The sequence below is a fragment of the Papilio xuthus genome, unplaced genomic scaffold (genome assembly GCF_000836235.2).
Source record: "Papilio xuthus unplaced genomic scaffold, Pxut_1.1 DF825946.1, whole genome shotgun sequence".
Lineage (NCBI taxonomy): Eukaryota > Metazoa > Arthropoda > Insecta > Lepidoptera > Papilionidae > Papilio > Papilio xuthus.
The window spans coordinates 13,492,140-13,510,697 of record NW_013532703.1 but is presented as its reverse complement, the minus strand read 5'-3'; the positions used below and the strand labels follow the sequence as shown (position 1 = coordinate 13,510,697).

The 18,558-nt window shown below is 33.0% G+C and overlaps 1 protein-coding gene across 1 annotated transcript in view; it reads right to left on the bottom strand.

Annotated features, from left to right (window-relative positions):
• The window catches only part of LOC106123901 (cytosolic carboxypeptidase 1), a 57,698-nt gene extending 39,411 nt beyond the window's left edge, over positions 1-18,287 (bottom strand). Inside the window, exons 1-20 of the mRNA XM_013320315.1 lie at positions 18,163-18,287; positions 17,545-17,608; positions 15,184-15,318; positions 7,294-7,376; positions 6,939-7,029; positions 6,637-6,717; positions 5,364-5,531; positions 5,134-5,265; positions 4,789-4,920; positions 4,367-4,510; positions 4,000-4,197; positions 3,478-3,742; positions 3,068-3,315; positions 2,558-2,753; positions 2,081-2,200; positions 1,893-2,010; positions 1,553-1,760; positions 1,120-1,292; positions 543-680; positions 129-307 (exon numbers count right to left, since the gene is read on the bottom strand). Of these exons, the coding sequence (XP_013175769.1) occupies positions 129-307; positions 543-680; positions 1,120-1,292; positions 1,553-1,760; positions 1,893-2,010; positions 2,081-2,200; positions 2,558-2,753; positions 3,068-3,315; positions 3,478-3,742; positions 4,000-4,197; positions 4,367-4,510; positions 4,789-4,920; positions 5,134-5,265; positions 5,364-5,531; positions 6,637-6,717; positions 6,939-7,029; positions 7,294-7,376; positions 15,184-15,318; positions 17,545-17,608; positions 18,163-18,180 (2,891 nt within the window). The 5' untranslated portion in view covers positions 18,181-18,287. The remainder of the gene's footprint in view (positions 1-128; positions 308-542; positions 681-1,119; positions 1,293-1,552; positions 1,761-1,892; positions 2,011-2,080; positions 2,201-2,557; positions 2,754-3,067; positions 3,316-3,477; positions 3,743-3,999; positions 4,198-4,366; positions 4,511-4,788; positions 4,921-5,133; positions 5,266-5,363; positions 5,532-6,636; positions 6,718-6,938; positions 7,030-7,293; positions 7,377-15,183; positions 15,319-17,544; positions 17,609-18,162) is intronic.
• Positions 18,288-18,558: the final 271 nt, after the last annotated feature.

Genomic DNA, 18,558 nt, shown 5'->3' with positions numbered 1-18,558 from the left:
AATAAAATTCTTCAAAAAAATCAATAAATGATGATTTCCATTTTTATCCATGATGTTCTTTTACAGTCTATGAACTAACACTGTCAAATTTGAAACTAAAGGTACAATAAATACAGTAAAAGACTCACCAGCCATTAATCACACCTTCAACGTTGAGCATGGGGACAATCTTGAAGACGTACTTAGCGCGGAGTGCGGCGGCGGGCGGCGTGTCGCCCAGCAAGCAGCGCAGCGTACCATCCATCACCCACGATGCGTTGCTCTCGCCTGGGTGCACGCGCGCCGTCAGGAATATTATCTCTCGGTCCTTCACATAGAGACAAAAAGAGATACCATGCTTATAGGGAAAAGGAAAACTGGTGGTTCACTTGAATGTAACATTATTTAAATGTAAAAATTGAGATAGGGAAAGAGAGAAAAAAGGTGAATTGAGCGAAAGTCGGATATAATTAATTGATCCACGATAAAATATTATAAATATCTGACTATTGAAAGGTAAATTGTTCACCATATGAAATGATAAAACGCATTCAAGTACGTACCACAATAGGGTTAGCAGTGCAGTCGTCTGCTGTGATTGTCAGCAGTGGAATTTCGTTGTTGTTGAGTGAGTAACAAAGAGGTTCCGCTCTCAGATACGCACCAATAGGCAGTTGTAAACTCCACTGGAAGATACGAGTCTGGAAATATTTATATTCCCTTACTACCTCTGTACACTAATTATTAATATTAAACTTGAAAAAAAAACCATACGCATTGTTTATGGATGTTTCATACGAGACTTTAAATTAAGTAACGTCTTTAATAAAAGGAATTATCTTATTATTACTTTATGCATTATATTATATTAATATTTAATGCAAAAATGTGGAGGAAGTCAAATTATACGCAAATAATATAAACTGTGGAATATTTAATTTTTGAACCTCGGCAATCAAAGCATTAGATACATACGATAAGCCATAAAAAAGATAATCGTTGGTTTCTGAAACCAAAATTCTTATAAAAAACATATCGTCATCCTCCTCATTATCTTTGATGGAACATATATAACAATATGACTTATACAGGAAATTTGGTCTCAAAAACCTACGATTAGTAAAGAATGTATAAGTATACCATTAACATAGAGTATGTGAATGGGAAGTGGTAAGCGATGTAGCAGACATCGTTGGTGTGCGGGAAGTCAATGTTGAATGTGACGGTGAGGTAGCATTTGTTGTGGCTCTTCTGGTTCGCGTAGTGGTAACTGTTGCGGTAGTAACAGATCTCAGAGCCCGCGCGCACCCAACCTAAAAACAATGTTAAATGTACAGTTAAAGTTAAGTATATTCGTTGTTAAGGAAGGAGACCAGCTGTTGGAGATGGATACAAGACGGATAAAAAAGAAATCTCTTTTCACAACTAGCAGTTGCAATAGCCCTATTTGAAATACTAATTTTAATTAAGAATACCAAATGTTTGGTTTTTTACTATTTTATATCGCATATAAAATACGAATGCATGAAGATATTATAATGTAATCAATTACTAGGGATCATAAGAACAGTACCTGGTTTTCCTGCAACCGCTTCTTTGACAGAATACAAAACTGGCTTCATACCGAAATTGAACTGGCTGTCAGATTTCTCACAGTTCACGATATTAAATATGTACGGCCGCCCTTGCTGCATGTTGCGGACTTCGAAATAAAACCATTGGTGTCTTTTATTTGAATTCACATCTGGCATCAGAATTAATTCGTATTCTCGTGGGCCTACCTGATGATATAATTTGTTATAAATTTCAATTGAGAAAACTACAAATTTTATTTACTACTGCACTATATTTAAACAAATAAACGCGATGTCACGTAATATAGCGAGACTTATATAGTTTGGAATTAACTATACCTGAATAGCTTTCCTTAAATTCCCCGATTCGAATCTCGATTCGAAACTCAAACGCGCAGGAAATGTGTTAGCTTTTGATATTTCTTGTTCATCTGTATTCGTCAATAGGGTATCTGTACTGAAATTTGTACAAATAATTATCAATACGCCAATAAAATAACAAAAAGATATAAAGAACGATTTCTTACCTTTTCTGTGTAGTATTTTCTGTTGCAGCAGCATTACATAATTGATCTAAATCGTAAACCACTTCGTTCAAGTATGATTCAGGATTGATAGCTTTATCCACACAAGATAATAATTTTGTTCTGGGGAAATATATTTTTATAGTTAAAATTGTTATTTCGTATTTAGAAATCAATCAAAATTCTTTAACGTTTAATTGTCGTTTTATCTGTTTTTATTTTTTGTTACCCTACCTCGTGTTGTGTAAATATTGTGAGAACAAAGGGGCCAGCTGAAAACCAGCGCAGGAATGGTCAAGCCCTCCCTGCACCAGCTGAGCTGGCCACCTTTTTGCCACATCCTTAATTTATTTAATTTTTTTGGTTGTTTGTGGCAATAAATAAATATTCTATTCTATATATTGTGTTTTGTTAATTCGTTAATGCCATTCTCAGATGTAGTATTATTATGAGAAATTTACATTAATAAAATTTGTTTACCGGCAAGCAGCTCTTTCCATTTTATTAAGCGGTTCCGGATGATTAAGACTTTGACCACCAGTCATGTCCGGGTACGCAACTTTAACAAATGGTATCACACTGCGTACTTTTGATGCGATTATTGAATAAACTGTTTGAAATATACTGTATTTTGATACTTCTTTGTGAATTTTCAGAGATGTGCAAGACGTCAGGGCTGAAATGAAAACCAATAATCTGACTAATATCATAACTGTTAAAGTTCGTAGGAACAGATATACCTTCTATAATTTTATCTAGAACGGATTAAAGAACCTTGTTGAAAATTGGCATAGATTTCGCACATAGTGTGTAAGAACACAGTCTACCAATTAAGTTTTTTAGTTATTTCCGCACGGACACAGTCGCGGGCTACAGCTAGTGCTAATACTTGTATAAATAGAGGAAGCATCCCTTTTTAAGGTAAAATTTAATGCAGAGAAGAAGCTCATAAAAGTATTTAAAAATACTTTTAATATAATAAGTACTTACAACTAGTTTCTTGAATCTTATTACAACAAAGATATAATGGTGATGTGTGTCCAGCATCCGAAACGCGTTCGTAGTCTGTGTTACTCAACATGGAACACAGCGAGAGACTCATAGAAGATGGTATATTTTTGCTACCGCACGACGTGTTTAGTAATTCTTCTAATATCGAACCCCTAGAACTAGTGCGACTCCTTACTAGTTTTAGTTGTCTATTATATGAACCGAATTCTTTGAAATAAATGTAGTATCTGGAATAAATAAAGGATCAGTGGTAGAATTGTAGTTGCTGTAACTTTTGTCTTTAATCATATAATTACTTCTCTTTATTAATTTATATTGTTGTCTCTGTTTTATCAAAGAGTACGAGGATGGGAAGAGTACAAACACAAAGTAATTAATAATTTATATACCGCTTTAAGTCTTCTGTATCTCTCTCGTTAGGACTTATCCAAAGTGAATTTTGGGCACTTTCACCGGTTTTTATGTTTGGTTTTTCCAAATCAATACTTTTTTCTGGTTTTAGATCGGATTCGTCAATGTCAATGTCTGGAATGTCTTCTATACCCTCGAGTTCTGCGTCAGGTTCGTCATCATCTGCGTCAGAATTTACAGTTTTCGAGTCAGAATTTGCGCCCTCATCGTCATCTTCGTGGCATGGCCATGAGGCGTTGGTACCTGGAAATGACGTTTTTAATATATAGTGACAAGAAATATTATCACTAAAATTAACAAGCAAATTACTTGTATAATAACAATGGAATTTATTCGTTTTCTTTCTTTCTAATTGTAGTTTTTCCGAATTTATTCATATCAATAAGAATATTAATAAATTAATAAAATAAAAAAATTCTTTTTGGACATTAAAGGATTATGGTTATAGCCTAAATTGAGTTCAAAATTCTGTTAATTAAAACAAAAACAAGAAAAATTACCTTTCAGTATAGGGTTGAGATTAAAAGAGGCTGGGCTTGCTGTTGGCACAGGCAAAGCTTGATGCTTGAGACACAGTGTGATGACGGAGCAGACGCGAGCTAATAGCCCGTCAAACTCTGGCTCGTCCGGACACTGCGAGCAGAATCTGTGGAGAACTTGCACGTGCTTCTTCGTGCATAGCGCTCGACGACCTGCCTCTGTTAATAGACGATAATACTAATGGTAAGAACGAGAAAGAAAGAGAGGAAGATAGGGGGAAGACTGTGAAAGAGACTTCTATGTACTCTACGCGTATTCCGAACGGTGTTTTTTGTAACTATAATTTTGTCCTCCTTAACAAAAGGATAGTAACGATAATAATCTTACTGATATTACAAAGATGCTGGAGCGTTTGCAGAATATGTGCGCATATCTTGAGCCTCATCCGTCCTTCGTAGCGGTCCCATCGGTCGAATACTCGGAGGAGAACGCCACTGAGACCAGTCTTCACTATTTGCATGCAGCACACCTCTGTTAAATCATCATAATATATTATTTCGAAATAAATTCATCAGAATTAAAAAGTTTATTAAGGCTTCATTATATTGTAGGTCCAACTACATAGTGCAGCCGGCTCGATAAATCAAAAGTGTTGATATAAGAAGACTTGGGACGTTTCTAAATTAAATTCAGATTTTTAAGCCACCTCAGAATACAATACCGAATGTAGCACAGTTCGTCAATGTCAAACACTTCATGAAGGACATTATGTCGTACTTGCGAGAGGTAAAAGTAAATGTGAAATTTACTATTTTTGCTGAAGTAATCAATGGCGTCGAGACACAGTCGTAAGCGGGCTGTGGGGATGTAACCAAGGGTCACCAGCACGCGCTCGTATGTTGCTATGATGCCGTCGCGGATCAGGATTGATGTTGTCACTGCTGTAAGTAAATATATCGGTTAAGATCCCTCCTATGACTATGCCAAATATTCTGCACGATTCTTATATATTTTAAGTATTTTTATGTTATTAGTACTGATAATTACTATAACATTAGAAGTTATAGTCTACACTAAAACTATTGAAGTTTAAAGCTTCATGCATTAATTAGTATAAACTGTAGGTAAAAATCAATGGATCTAATGATACATACCATTTTTCGATAGTTGTTTAATAATGACCAAAAGCGGAAATATTAACTTATTGTCTGTATAATGTCCTTTGAATATCAGATGCATTGTTCTGACGCAGCCGATCATTCTAACTTTCACTGCGAATTTAGGGTCTGCAAATCAATAACTAGTGAAAATGCTATTAAATTTTATAAGGCGCAATTTTGTTTTTTTTTCATATTTCCATGATTAGAAAAGAAATTTTTGTTACCTCTTGGTGCTATGGCAGCTATAATCCATATTAAATCCAGAACCATTAACTCTGTACCAACACTACTATCTCGCTTGCACTGGGTATTGATCAAGGTCCGGAGTATAACTTGAGTCCCATTTATTGATATTAAATGTTGTGTACATTGCTGTCTTGCGATATTGTTGGCTGAAAAACAATAAAAAGAAGTACTTATGAGTCATATTAAATATATAAAAAAACAAAACACATAATATTTCGGTATGGTCATCTTAGTTGTTATTTTAAAAGTGGAAAATCAACGGTCCCAAAAATATTAACACAAATAAACATTCATAAAAATATTGATACAAATATTAGTTGTATTACAAAATTCGAACCTATTTATTTGGTAGATAAAAGACCCTGCGTTTTTTTTAATTGACACCCAAAGTTATAATCTGGTATCATCGTTTATTCTTGGGCAACACTTTATTTGTAATTAATCGGATGTCCTAAAGCTATCCCCATAAAGTTTTCCGTCCTATAAAAATCCGTCCTCAGAATAGAATCACATGATGTCTATATCATGATTTGAAGTGAAAAGAAACGAAAAAGATCAACGCTTGTTTTTTTTAATGAATGCTCCAGAAATTTTAATCCTTGGTTAGATAGTACCGTATGGTCCATTATTTATCGTTGTGTGCTAAATTCATGCTCCCAAACTTTTTAACTGAACTCATCGCCAACCTTCGTTAGTCGGAGAGGCACCTCAAGAAGAAGAAACTTTTTAGGTAATGATGTCATCACATCCTTAGCTAAAGCCATTACGTAGGTCAAACATGGGTTAACTGGTTCACCTCATGTTCAACTATTATTTTTAATTATTTTACGGTAACACGATCATAATTCATTTCGTAAACATAATAAGACACAGTGATTTAGGAGAAATTGCAGCACAAAAAATCGTGGTATTACGTAGCTTTGAATGCTATGTGCATAACCAACTTGAGAATGTTAATTTGCATTGTGCCGGTCGAGAACATACATCACTAGAACAAGGTCAAGTTTCAATTGGTCCAGTGTTAAGCAATCGTTGCAGGCAATTGCAGGTTGCAGGCATGCCGCTAATGTCGATCACACGAAGACGAGAAAGGTGATTGGCAATGCTCCATGAGATTTTAATGTGGTAAGTAAATAAAGTGGTGCATATTAATGTTATTCAATGATTCTTTAAAAAAAAAACAAATGAAACAGTATTAAGAACGGAATACACAAAAGTAAGTGATTATTGGGGCCACAACAGTGGACGTACCCTTCTTGTTTAACGGTGCTTTATTCTCTTTGCCATTGTTTTTGATTTCTTTCTTCTTGTTTCCTTGATTTTCATTTGCAGCTAACGTTCCAAATAATATATTAAATATTTTATAAAAAAAGTTCACTATTCTATTCTCATACCGTAAATGCCTTTATGCGTAGTGAATTAAAAATATAAATTAAAATAAAGGACGCAACTGAAGAGTAATAGACTAGAAATATGTATAACAAAATACCTAATTTTTTATCAGCTACATATAGTTATATTAAGGGTAATTTTCAAAATCAAAACAAGGTTACCTATATTCTTCTTTCCTTTTCCTTGCTTCAAACACAGCGTTTCTCTTAAAATCGACGTTATGTACGTAGATGTTGCAGGATCTCTTGTATTCTGTAAGACAACAACATTATTAATGCTAGGAATTTTTAGGATTATTTTTTTACATTTTCTACAAACATAGCATGTCTATTTATATTTTATTTTATTCATAACATTTATATTTATTTTATTCATTTACTAAGATTTTTTTATATGAGAAGGGGGGAAACGAAAGTCACGAACACCGAGGTGATTAACGACACCCATGGACGTCTGCAACACCAGAGGAACTACAGACGCCCTTAACGAAATGGTTAACTTAAATAAGTCTCTTACTTCTAAAATGGAGGTGAGTACTGGAATGGCCCCAGTTTGCTTATTCCACAGTTTCTCCAGTGTTGTTTGGCGTACTTGTTTGTCTGTAAATAAAAAAATATCGGCTTAAAAATGCAGACACTGACAACAAGCGTTACGTTTTAACGGAACAAAATATGTGTTGAAACACACAAACAAAAATATATTCTGTCCCTTTGTGTTAAATGAACAGGATGTCCTCGCCTGTACATTTTATTTGAGTGACGACGCCTTCCGGGACTTTTGTTCTACTAATTTGAGGACATCAAGTGATCTTTACAATGAATTACAAACAATATTCTTGTACTCACTTTACCCTTGACTCAATTAAGTTACCGTTACCAAACTAGAGCACAGTGATTTGGCATTGATGGGTTGAGATCGCGGAACAATTATTAAAAAGTTCTCACGATCATGTGAACTTTTTAATAATTGTTGTTGATGGCTTTATTGTGTGATTTTATGCTCAATAATATTCTTAAATTATTATCAAGTATGTGGTTATAACCAAATTACTTATAAATATGAACAAGCAATTTATGTGGCTAAATTTGCATACACTTATTAAATTCAAAGGTGCGTCGTTATTAACGAGATTTTTATTGGCGCGGTGTCAAGTAAATTCGAAAGAACGAAATATATCTACACAATGTCAGCGCAGTAAATTAAAATTCGCAGGTGTCTTTGGCCGCTGTATCGACACTCGTAGTTTGATTGACAGCTGTAATGCCATTTGCTTCTGTTGGGATGCATCATTATGTACGCAATTGATAAAATTAATCATTTCCTACTGTTTATGTTTACAAGATGCTTGGCATAACATGTTGTTATGATTATATGCTCTGTTTGCTATCAAATAAATTTAATAATCCAATGATAGTAATTTACGAATGTATATCAATTACAACAAATTATACTAAACATGGGTTGCCATCTAATTATTGAAAAATGATAAAAATCTTAGTACATGTCTTTCAGTAAAAGTCTAACCAATGTACAAAATGTCATGAGTTTAACACAGATTGGTAGGGCACTGAGATAACAATGATATCGAGTGACGTAGGGCTGTTTGTCGTGACGTTGGCGAACTGCCAGTGGATACGCACGACACGACACGCGTCACAAGCCCGCCGCCGGCCACGGGCTCAGCACGCAGTCCGGAGGAATAAAACGCTGACGCCATAGCAACGAACAGTCGTAACTCTTGCTAGCAAGATTACATTTAAAAATAGAGCTTAAATCGCCGTTTGACGGTGATAAATTACAATTCTTACAGGATTACGGTGACAAACATTTTGAAATTATGTTGTGAATGCTGTTCCATTTCCATGTTCCTAATCTTAATATCTATTCTGTTTTCATCCGTACCTCCGAATGTCTACTATTCAAAATTAAGAAAGGGAAGCACATACTTTTTCAATAATACATATTTCTCAACAAAATATGCATAAAACGGAATGCGGAGATAAAAACTACATTTTCACTGTGGACTTATTTCAAGGCAAACGAATCATTTTTAGGTAACACTATACTTAGTTGTTTTATTTTGAATTATTGCGCTATTTAATATGAAGTAGGAAGTAAAAATAATAACAATTTAATATTTAGAAATTACAATTTAAACTACACAACTCTGTGTATTTTGGTAAACGAGCCGAGACACGGAGAGGTCCGCAGCTGTTTCGAGTCAATGTCAAGGCAATTCTTGATTTATACAGTGATATAATTAGATCCTTGCGAATGTAAACAACTGTTCATGTTTTATATTGACTATTTTATTGGTTTCACTTGACTGAATTATACTTTTAATTAAGACTAAAATTTTATTCAATTCATAATTTATTAGTGTTCGCCCTTGACTCTGATCTTGTCCATTTACAACAACCTATGTGTTCCTCCAAATTATGTTCTACAGCTATGGAAAATTTGAGAACCATAAACTTTTGCATTATATTTATAGCATTTTTAATCTACAGTTGAACGTACGAAAGCATAATCGCTTTCAAAGAAATGTCTTTAATCAATATTACATTTATACGATTTCTTAAGCTATTTAGAGCTACGAAGCTACGATCATAAACCGGAAGCAATCTATAAACACGTGGCTGGCGTAGACGCGCTATTTAAAACATTTTTTAGTTATCGATGATGTAGTTCATTGAACATTAAAATTGAAATTTGCATGTTGTACAGTAACGCGTGCAGTTTGCTATTGTAATCTATTTCTGATTCTTTCGATATCGTATCAAAGTAACTCTTTGATGTTTGCATTAGAATCATAGCTTTAGAAAAGTTTCATGAGAATCTTACATACATTAATAACTGGGTCAAGTCGATAATATTTAAATATATTAGTAGTGTTGATTAAACAACGATTGTAAAAAGCAAAATAGTTTGAGTACTCCTAGAGTCTATGAACAATACTGGGGATAGTGTGTTGCTATTGTAAATTTTAATGATTAGGTAACAGCAAATATACTACTTTGCTAAGACCAGGAAGGTAAGATGAATACAGATTTGATGACATCCTTATTGAAGGAAATAACAAGATGAATAAAATGTTGGATTCAAGATAAACAACTACGCATTTGCTTTAATGAAGCAATCAAATGTTATGATTTAAAATTATCTTTTGCACCTGTCACTGGTTCACTTGACAAATGTTGTTTGACAAAGATCTTAATTGAGATTGATGATGATTAATAACATTGTGTCGTACGAAAATTATTTAGAATCATATAGTTTATCAATGCACAGAAGCGGAGAAATTATACGAAATTAAAATTTCCCGAAATCTAGTTCTGAAAATATTGTAAGCAACAATGTGTAGCAGTAGTTATCCATAATTGAAATAACAATTTGTCTTGTACATGCGAAACCTTCCTTTCACTGTTTCATTTGGAAAAGCAGTGATAAAATTCATAGAAAATGAAAATCAATGTGTTCCCATGGAGTATATAATTAATGCTTTCGATAAGAATTGTCTATAGCAATATTTCAGTAAGTTTTAACACCATAACAGTAACAAGGCTAGTGTGGTGTATCGATTCTTATCAGTTTCAAGAGGGGCGTTGTAAGGTGACTTTTACAAGGTGCAATAAACTGGTCGACATTGATTGATCGAATCTGTATCCTATTGTAGTAGTTATTTGGGGTCAAAATCAAGTAAACACGATGTGTAGTGATCGATATTATATATTATTAAACTGTATTCGATAGTTCAAAAGGGACAAATATACAATTATCGGAGTAAATTATTCATGACACTTATGTAGCAGGCACGGTTTAGGGCCACTGCACCAAATTATCGCATGTCTTTTAATCACGCGATTCATTTGCAGATATACCACAATTTAGTAGCATAAATACTATCATTTATATTATAAAGTGCTGGCAGTTTGTTGTTGAAATTGTTACTGTAACAACGATTAATGTTCTATTAGTTTTAAGTTTTGTTTGAGAAAGTTTGTGTTAAAGTTCAAAGTAATTTTAGTTTGACGATGATAGAGTACTTTGGCAAATATTTCTACTTTCTATTGATTTCTCTGTATCAAAAACATTTAGTGTTAAAAAAATAAGTACTGATGTACTTCGTAAGATTTAAAAAAACACACTTTAAACTATTTTCTAAATTTTTCGAATGATGGTATTGTATTAATGACTTTTAGGTGTTAACAAGCATTACGGTCACATGTTAAGAGTTAAGTTTTCGAGAAATTTGGTCCGCAATAATAAAAATAAATTGACAGATTTAAGATAACCTATAAGATTGAATTTAAAATACACAACAGATACTATATTCACACATGAAATGATAAAAACAAACTACATTAAAAGATACTAATTTACACGAGTCGTACAAGTTACGAAAAAAACATAATAACGATGAAAAAGAAAATTCCTATCATCGTGTACAAAAGAATGATAATTCATTTGCATAAAAAATGGATAATCAAAAGCTTGGCAAAAGTATTCCTCGCGTCTACAAAGTCATTAACGTTCTTTTATCACGCACAATAATTTGGCAAGCTTCGAAAGTTAAACATGCAGTAGTTTTTCAATTAAGATTAATAAAAGCTTGGATTGTTGTGTGCGGTGTTCACAACGTCTCAAACGGCATTTTTATACATAGTACTGACTCAATCATCATCAGCTCACTATACGTCCCCACTGAGGGGCTAGGAGCCTAACCTAAGTTAGAGGTGACCAGGCCATAGTCAACCACGCTAGCCCAGTAAGGGTTGATTGATTTCACACATATCATTGAATTTCTTCTCAGATATTTTCCTTGACTTCACAATGTTTTCTTCCACCGTAAGAACGTCGGATAGATGTACATATGTAAATCGGAAATCGAAAAACACATTGGTACATGGCGGGATTCGAACCCAGGACCTTTAGACTGCAAGTCAAGTGCTTTAATCCCTGAGCCACTCACACTCACTGACGTGCCGAATATACTTAAGTTCAGAGTCGTATTTTATTTTTAAGTTAAATTGCTATTATATTTATAAATATTTACATTGTAGTGAAGTTATATTTTACTACATACATTTTAAAATATTATATTGAGTACATTTATAGTTCTAAAACATTGAACCGATGAAAATCGATAGATTTTAGAATTTAAATTATACTATCAATGTAAATTCCACAACTGTAATACGTTGAGTAACTGTGCCAAGGTCTGATGACAAACAAATCGGCAATAATCATTACGTTTACGATATACGTTTCCTTTACGCAAACTATTACTTCCTTGACAAGGAAGGAAAACATACTAATATCTAAATCAAAAGAAAATATAAATTTATTTACAAAGAACTGTTATTCAAAAAAATTATAGCGACATATCGCAGTACTTTGGGAACTTCCCTGTTGTCAATCATAAACTGATGTCTGATATGTATTTAAATATAAAAAATGTAATAAAGCTTAATAACTGTAATGTCTTAAATATCAAATTCATTTTTATGTGCTGAAAATTCAGACTATACACATGGAACGATTTCAAACGAAATATTCTATAGAAGATTTTTTTTTATATCATAAGGTTGCAAACGAGCGAGCGGTCACCTGAAATAGCGATAAGATGTTGAAGCGGGATCTACCACTGTTAATGGGTGGACTTTCTAAAATATGAGCGTTGTTGTGAAAATATGTTTTTACTTTCTATTAACTTTAAGATTGCATGGATACCACGTAATGGGAAAACCACCTTCCCATACATTAAATTTTACCGCCGCCACATCCCTATTCTGCTCTTTCACAGTTCCAAATAAAACAATCACAACGTATTAATATACGTTACGTTAAGACTTAATAGTCTTACTTGAAAAACAGTTTAATAAGTTTACCTTTTACTTTTATACAAAAACATGTCGATAATTGCTGCTATTTCCTTTTAAATTCTTAAAGGTGTCATGTGAATTGTTGCGTGTTGATGACTTAAGTTAATTCAGCAAAGGTCGAGCAACGATTATAGTATACCCGCTGACAGTGATTGGCTGGCAAGGGCTGACAGCTCTGATAACTGATACACAGTAAAATCATGATAGTCTAGTAGTTATATATCTGAGGGTTGTGGATTGATTCTCGAATGGTTTATACTATTTATGTTAAAACGGATTATCTAAAGGATCGCATTGACATATTTCAAATGCACATTATAAGATTGTTTTTGCTGCGTTTTTTTAACATAATTTTAGGAAATTAAAAAAAAAATCACTAAGCCACTACAATAGCAAAACGCTTATATTTTACATTATGTCTATACATACAATATCTTTTATATTAAATTCTCGTGACACATTGTTTGTTACCATACCCCTCCGAAACGACCTGAGCGATTTTTATAAAATTTAATACGCATAAGTAGGTCTGAGAATCGGCTACTATTTATTTTTTATTCCCGCACGGATGGAGTCACGGGCGACAGCTAATGTATTTATAAATTAATGTCGCTATAGATCGCAAATGTACATACAAGTCCAAAGCCATAAGAGCCAATATATTCCACTTACGACGTCCATAACAATAATTGGTTTCTTTCACTTATCACTAAATCAAGGCGACCATCAATCACATATAAATGGCTTATTGACATTATACAAATACTTATTCAATGTTATTGACAACTCTTACATTTTAAAACATAAGTGGACTTTGTAAATGTTAAAACGATTGATATTATAGTAATAGTTTGGTTACTAAATAAGAGGATATGCGTAGGAAGGGGGTAGACTCGGATATGATGGCTGATAGAGATGTATGGAGGGGAAGTACATAATGTGCCGATCCTCGATAGGGATAAGGGCAGGTTGATGATGAGTTGGGTTACTAAATGTTATTGCATAAGTCTACTGTCTTTGACAATCCAGCTCTCTCAAATATCTTTCAACAGATTAAAAAATCTGTCACATACTTCATTTATAAAACGCTGCAGAAAAGTACAAAATGTCGGAACAAGCATGTAACAATTAGCATTATTTTGTATTGTATTGAGCGAAACCCGTCAAAAGCGACGACTCGTGGGCAACGGTCCAATGCAATAAGTCCCGGCGTCCGCAATATACAGGCCGAGATTTGCATCACAGATATTTATGTGGGAAAATCGTTGAAGATATTCAACTTTATAGTATGTGTTATATACTGTCATACTCAGAGTCCTTAAGTGGTCAATAAGGGAGTTCTTTAGACTAGATTTAATATGAGAATGTGGCAGTCTGATAGAGTAATTTAACAATCCTAATCTATGAAGAATTAATGGAGAATGAATTTCGTGTTTTAAAGTGAAGATAGGAACAAGAAGAAAAGAAACGCTACATTACTAAGTAAACGGAAGAAATCGTTTACAAATCTACAGTTGTTTATTTTTATATTATTCCAACACTAGGCTGTTTGATAAACAAAATTAATAATATTTATTTTAGCTAGTTCTAAATCTTTGATCTCAAATACAGCAGCTGCCCGCATCGTAATTGATGAGTAGGAAATGTTGATTAACGATAATTTAACATGAGAAACAAGTTAAATAGTTAAAATTATGACATACTTTGGTCTATATAAAAAATATGCGTGTAATAGGGATGTTCCACCCAAGATCGGCCTTTCTCATAAAATCTAATTTTTATATCTAAAAATTAATTTTACTCGTTTCCGAAGAGTTGGAAAAAAAGTAATGTTAATAATTAAAAACAATATCTAAAAAAAATCATGAACATGTTAGACTTAGGCATGCGTGATGGATGCGAACAATTGCTGGTCGTATGGCTTATTATCTATTTTCTAGTTTTACATGTCGGAATACATGCGTCCCAGTCAATGAATAAACACACACCGAATGTTCCAATATAATTTAATCCTTATAACTTCGCTAATAGAGTTTAATATCCCGTACACATAGTACGTGTGACTGCAATCGCTATTTGTAATTTGTTTCAAACGTATTGTGTGTAATTTATACGCATTGTGCCGCTTTTTTGTTTTTATTGTCTTTCGCAGATACGCGAAATATATTATCATTTGCTGTTTGTAAATAATTCACATTGATTTTTAACAGACAAATTGTATTAGAAATATATTCCTGTATTTGCCAGAGTAACTTTAAGAATTTTAATTAATCAATTTTCTTTATTTTACGTTATTTTTAACCATAATACTAAATGATAAACAACTACAATGTTGTTCCTTCGTATATTGTATAGATATAAATAGGTTATTTACCTAGATCTAGAACTATTAACGCGATTACAAAAGGAAGAAGTCGATGCAGTTCTAGCAACTTTGTAACCTGCGTACATTTGTTCTAGCTCCCGTGTTAAAGAGGGGTGGGTCACTACTGGGTAAATATAACAAATAAGATTATCATACCGTGAGATGTGAGGCGAGAGTTGATGCGTGCGGTGATGTTTCGGGCCACTTCGGTGGCATCATGTGACCGCTGCTGGTAAACTCGCAGTCGCTCGAAGAGGCACTCCGCCGAGCTGTCGTCCGCCATGCGGTACACTGTAAGATAACGCTCAGTGCAATCAATACACGCCACAAAATGCCCTGGCTTAGCCCGACTTAAAGTGACCCAGATTACGAAGATAAGACATGTTTCTCCAAGTTATTTCAACTTGAAAACAAATCAACATGAATAAAAAAAGATAATCTAACTTTATAAAGGGTAGTTAAAGAACTCGCTTCTGTAGTTTTTTGAACTACCCCACCCTCTCTTTAGACCTTTACAAAGTAATTTGAGTCACTTGATTATTTGTGATAATTGTAAGTAAAGTAATATAAATACGTATATTTGAATGTATCGGAATTAGTATTCTGCTGTAAATATTTTATGTATTATATAAATGTTGTTTTGTCGCAAGCCGCTTCGTAAATAAATCTATTGTTTCTATAGTATCAAGTAATTTACGTGCGGATTGCGGCAATTAGTAACCAAGTGCACAGAATAGTTTTTATCTTTGTTTTTTTTCGTATTAAATACTATTTTTAATACGATTTAAAACACTTTTTTTATTAACATTTAACCATTCTTAGCACATTGTTTCCATTGTTAAGTATAATTTAAATTTTGGATAATAAGTTTGACAAAGTATCGATTACTTTTTGTCAAATTTACAGTTAGTGATAGAGGTTCTATAAAAAAATTATTATATCAATGTAATTCTACTTACTCACTCTACAAAAGTCAAGATTTAATTATTTCGTAATAACATATTATACAGGAAAATCGTGTCGTATATTTACTCAATTAAAATAAAGACGATTACAGTGTTAATGAAAAATGAGAGACGTATAAAATCTATTAAAAACCAGTGCAGTGTTAACGAGCAACGTATTTTTTATCTCTTTGCAATATGTCCACGCCGGGCAGTAGACTACTTTTAATTAAATTGACATTGATTCGTTTTAATTTTTTTTTGTTTTAAAACGAAATTTTAAGTAGTTACAAGCATATGATTGAAACATAATATCATATTTAGGTGCATTTCTATAAATGTAATAATAATAAAGTGACATAATAAAGGAATATAAACTAAGGATGGAGTAATTTAAACTACAATATGTGTAAAGACTACAAAAAAGTTATGATTTAATACAATTAGGTAGTACAGATTTAGTTTTATGAATGTAGGTTAAAACATAATAGAATTTGGATGGATAACACGTTGAATGAAAGACGGCGGGTTGCTACAAATTACGACGTGGGACGTACGTGCGTGTGATGCTTAGTGTGGTCCTTTGCTGGTGTTTGAATGTGAAGCGGTTGCTTTGTAAATAAACAGTGTGTGGTGTTCGGTGCGCGACTGCAGTGACTGGCGAGCTCAGCGCCCCGCGGCGGTCGCCGCCCGACTAAAACTGAAGGGGAAAATCGGTACGCGACGCCTCACTCGTGCCAAATAATCGCTTTTCACGCGCGTAAACAAATATATGCAGCGATGCTCTATTACTAAAGACTATTGTTGCTTAACTGCATTATATCGACTAAATATCTCGAAAAAATTCGTATGGATTAAAATGTTCATTAATGGTACGAATTAGGTTAAACAAAAAAAAAGAAAAAGATGTAATAAGCCTTTTAAATAAGTTTAAATAAGTAAATTTAGCCAAAAGAGTAAAAATTATATTTACTTTTGTAACAATTCCATCCTAAGTGTATTAAGTGGATGGACTCGACTAAAAATCGATGTAATCTTTCGTAGAGCCATCAACAAACTTTTTCAACCTTTACGCGTCTACTGTTGACTCATTCGTTGTTTTCATCGGTTCCATTTAGAATAGGGACGATTTTGATATTTAAAGTTATTAATAAAATTGCAGACTTATTGTCAGTCCTTACCACGAGGACTTCTGTAATTACCAAACAAAACATTTTGAATAGTGTTTTATTACGTTTGTTTACATTTTAAATAATTGTTATTTACAGTGGCTTGTTATGTATTTATGTGTATTTCAAACCTACCGAAAGTTGTAAAACCCATAAAAATAAAGAACATCTTAATTTATTTGTGTTTTGATGTTATACATTACAGTGTTATGACGAGAAATTCTTCGAAAATCAAGCGGACAAAAGGCTTTGTTCAGTTTTGTAAACAAATCGAAACAGGTTTAAATTGTAAATAAAATTGATATTTAAATAAACAAAAGGATTAAAAGATGGATACCAGAACAATATTTACATATTTATCGGCCATATGTTACAATTGTGATATAAATATATGTATTACTTACTTCTTCTTTTGGATTTCTTGGCTGCGTAATTGCTTACAATTGTATCGGTTTCTGTATCCACTTCCTGCAACAGTATATCAATGTTATATTACGCAAGTTTTAGTAATTACAATATCCCACACAAAATAAACCCAATAAATAAAATGTTCACTAACTCCGTGAATATCAAAATAATGACAGAGTTTTTAAAATCATTCAATTTAAATTCATCGTACCTCACAATTTCTACAAAATTGTAACGTTTTCTTTAGCAAAAAAAACCGCATGCTACAAGTGAAGTTGTTTACAATATTCAAAGCTTCTTGGAATATACTTTACAACAAAATAGACTTAAAAGCTAGATTATTTAACCTTAGCAGCTGATACTTGTACGTACGAATAACTTTCGATGGTCAAGTGTACGTTATCTATGCCACTGTATAAGTAACAAACAACAGTTTTTGTTTGTAAGTAATTTTTAACGCCTTAAGATTGCAATATTTTTGTAACTGTCCTTTTTAAGCATAGAATTAAGATGTTGGGAATAGAGTTAAGATGATAAAGTCGTGTAAAGGATTTTCTAGAAATGACGTATGCAAGGTGAGTGTATAGTTCTAAGTATATTAAGTCAAAGCGAACCTGGCATTTTTCACTCATGACACTTATGTTTATTCTATTGTAGAAAATCGTTTAATAAACAAATGTATATCATTGCCGACAACAACTATCTTTTAATTTAACTACTATATAACCTTTAAATTAAATGTCAGATCGAAAAATTGACATTTGAAATGTGTCACAAATAATCCAGATGGCCTGTATTTATGTGTCGTAACTCGGCTAACGTAATAACCTGCACAGAAGTTATGGCTACAAAATTGACTACATTCGCATTTTATTCGGTTGTAAATCATTTTTATATTAGGTCTGTTTATCGATGATTAATATAATATGAACTTCAACTACAAAATACAGATTACTATTTCTTATAATTAATAGTTTAGCTGTCCCAAATAGTCGTGCAATGCTATGAAC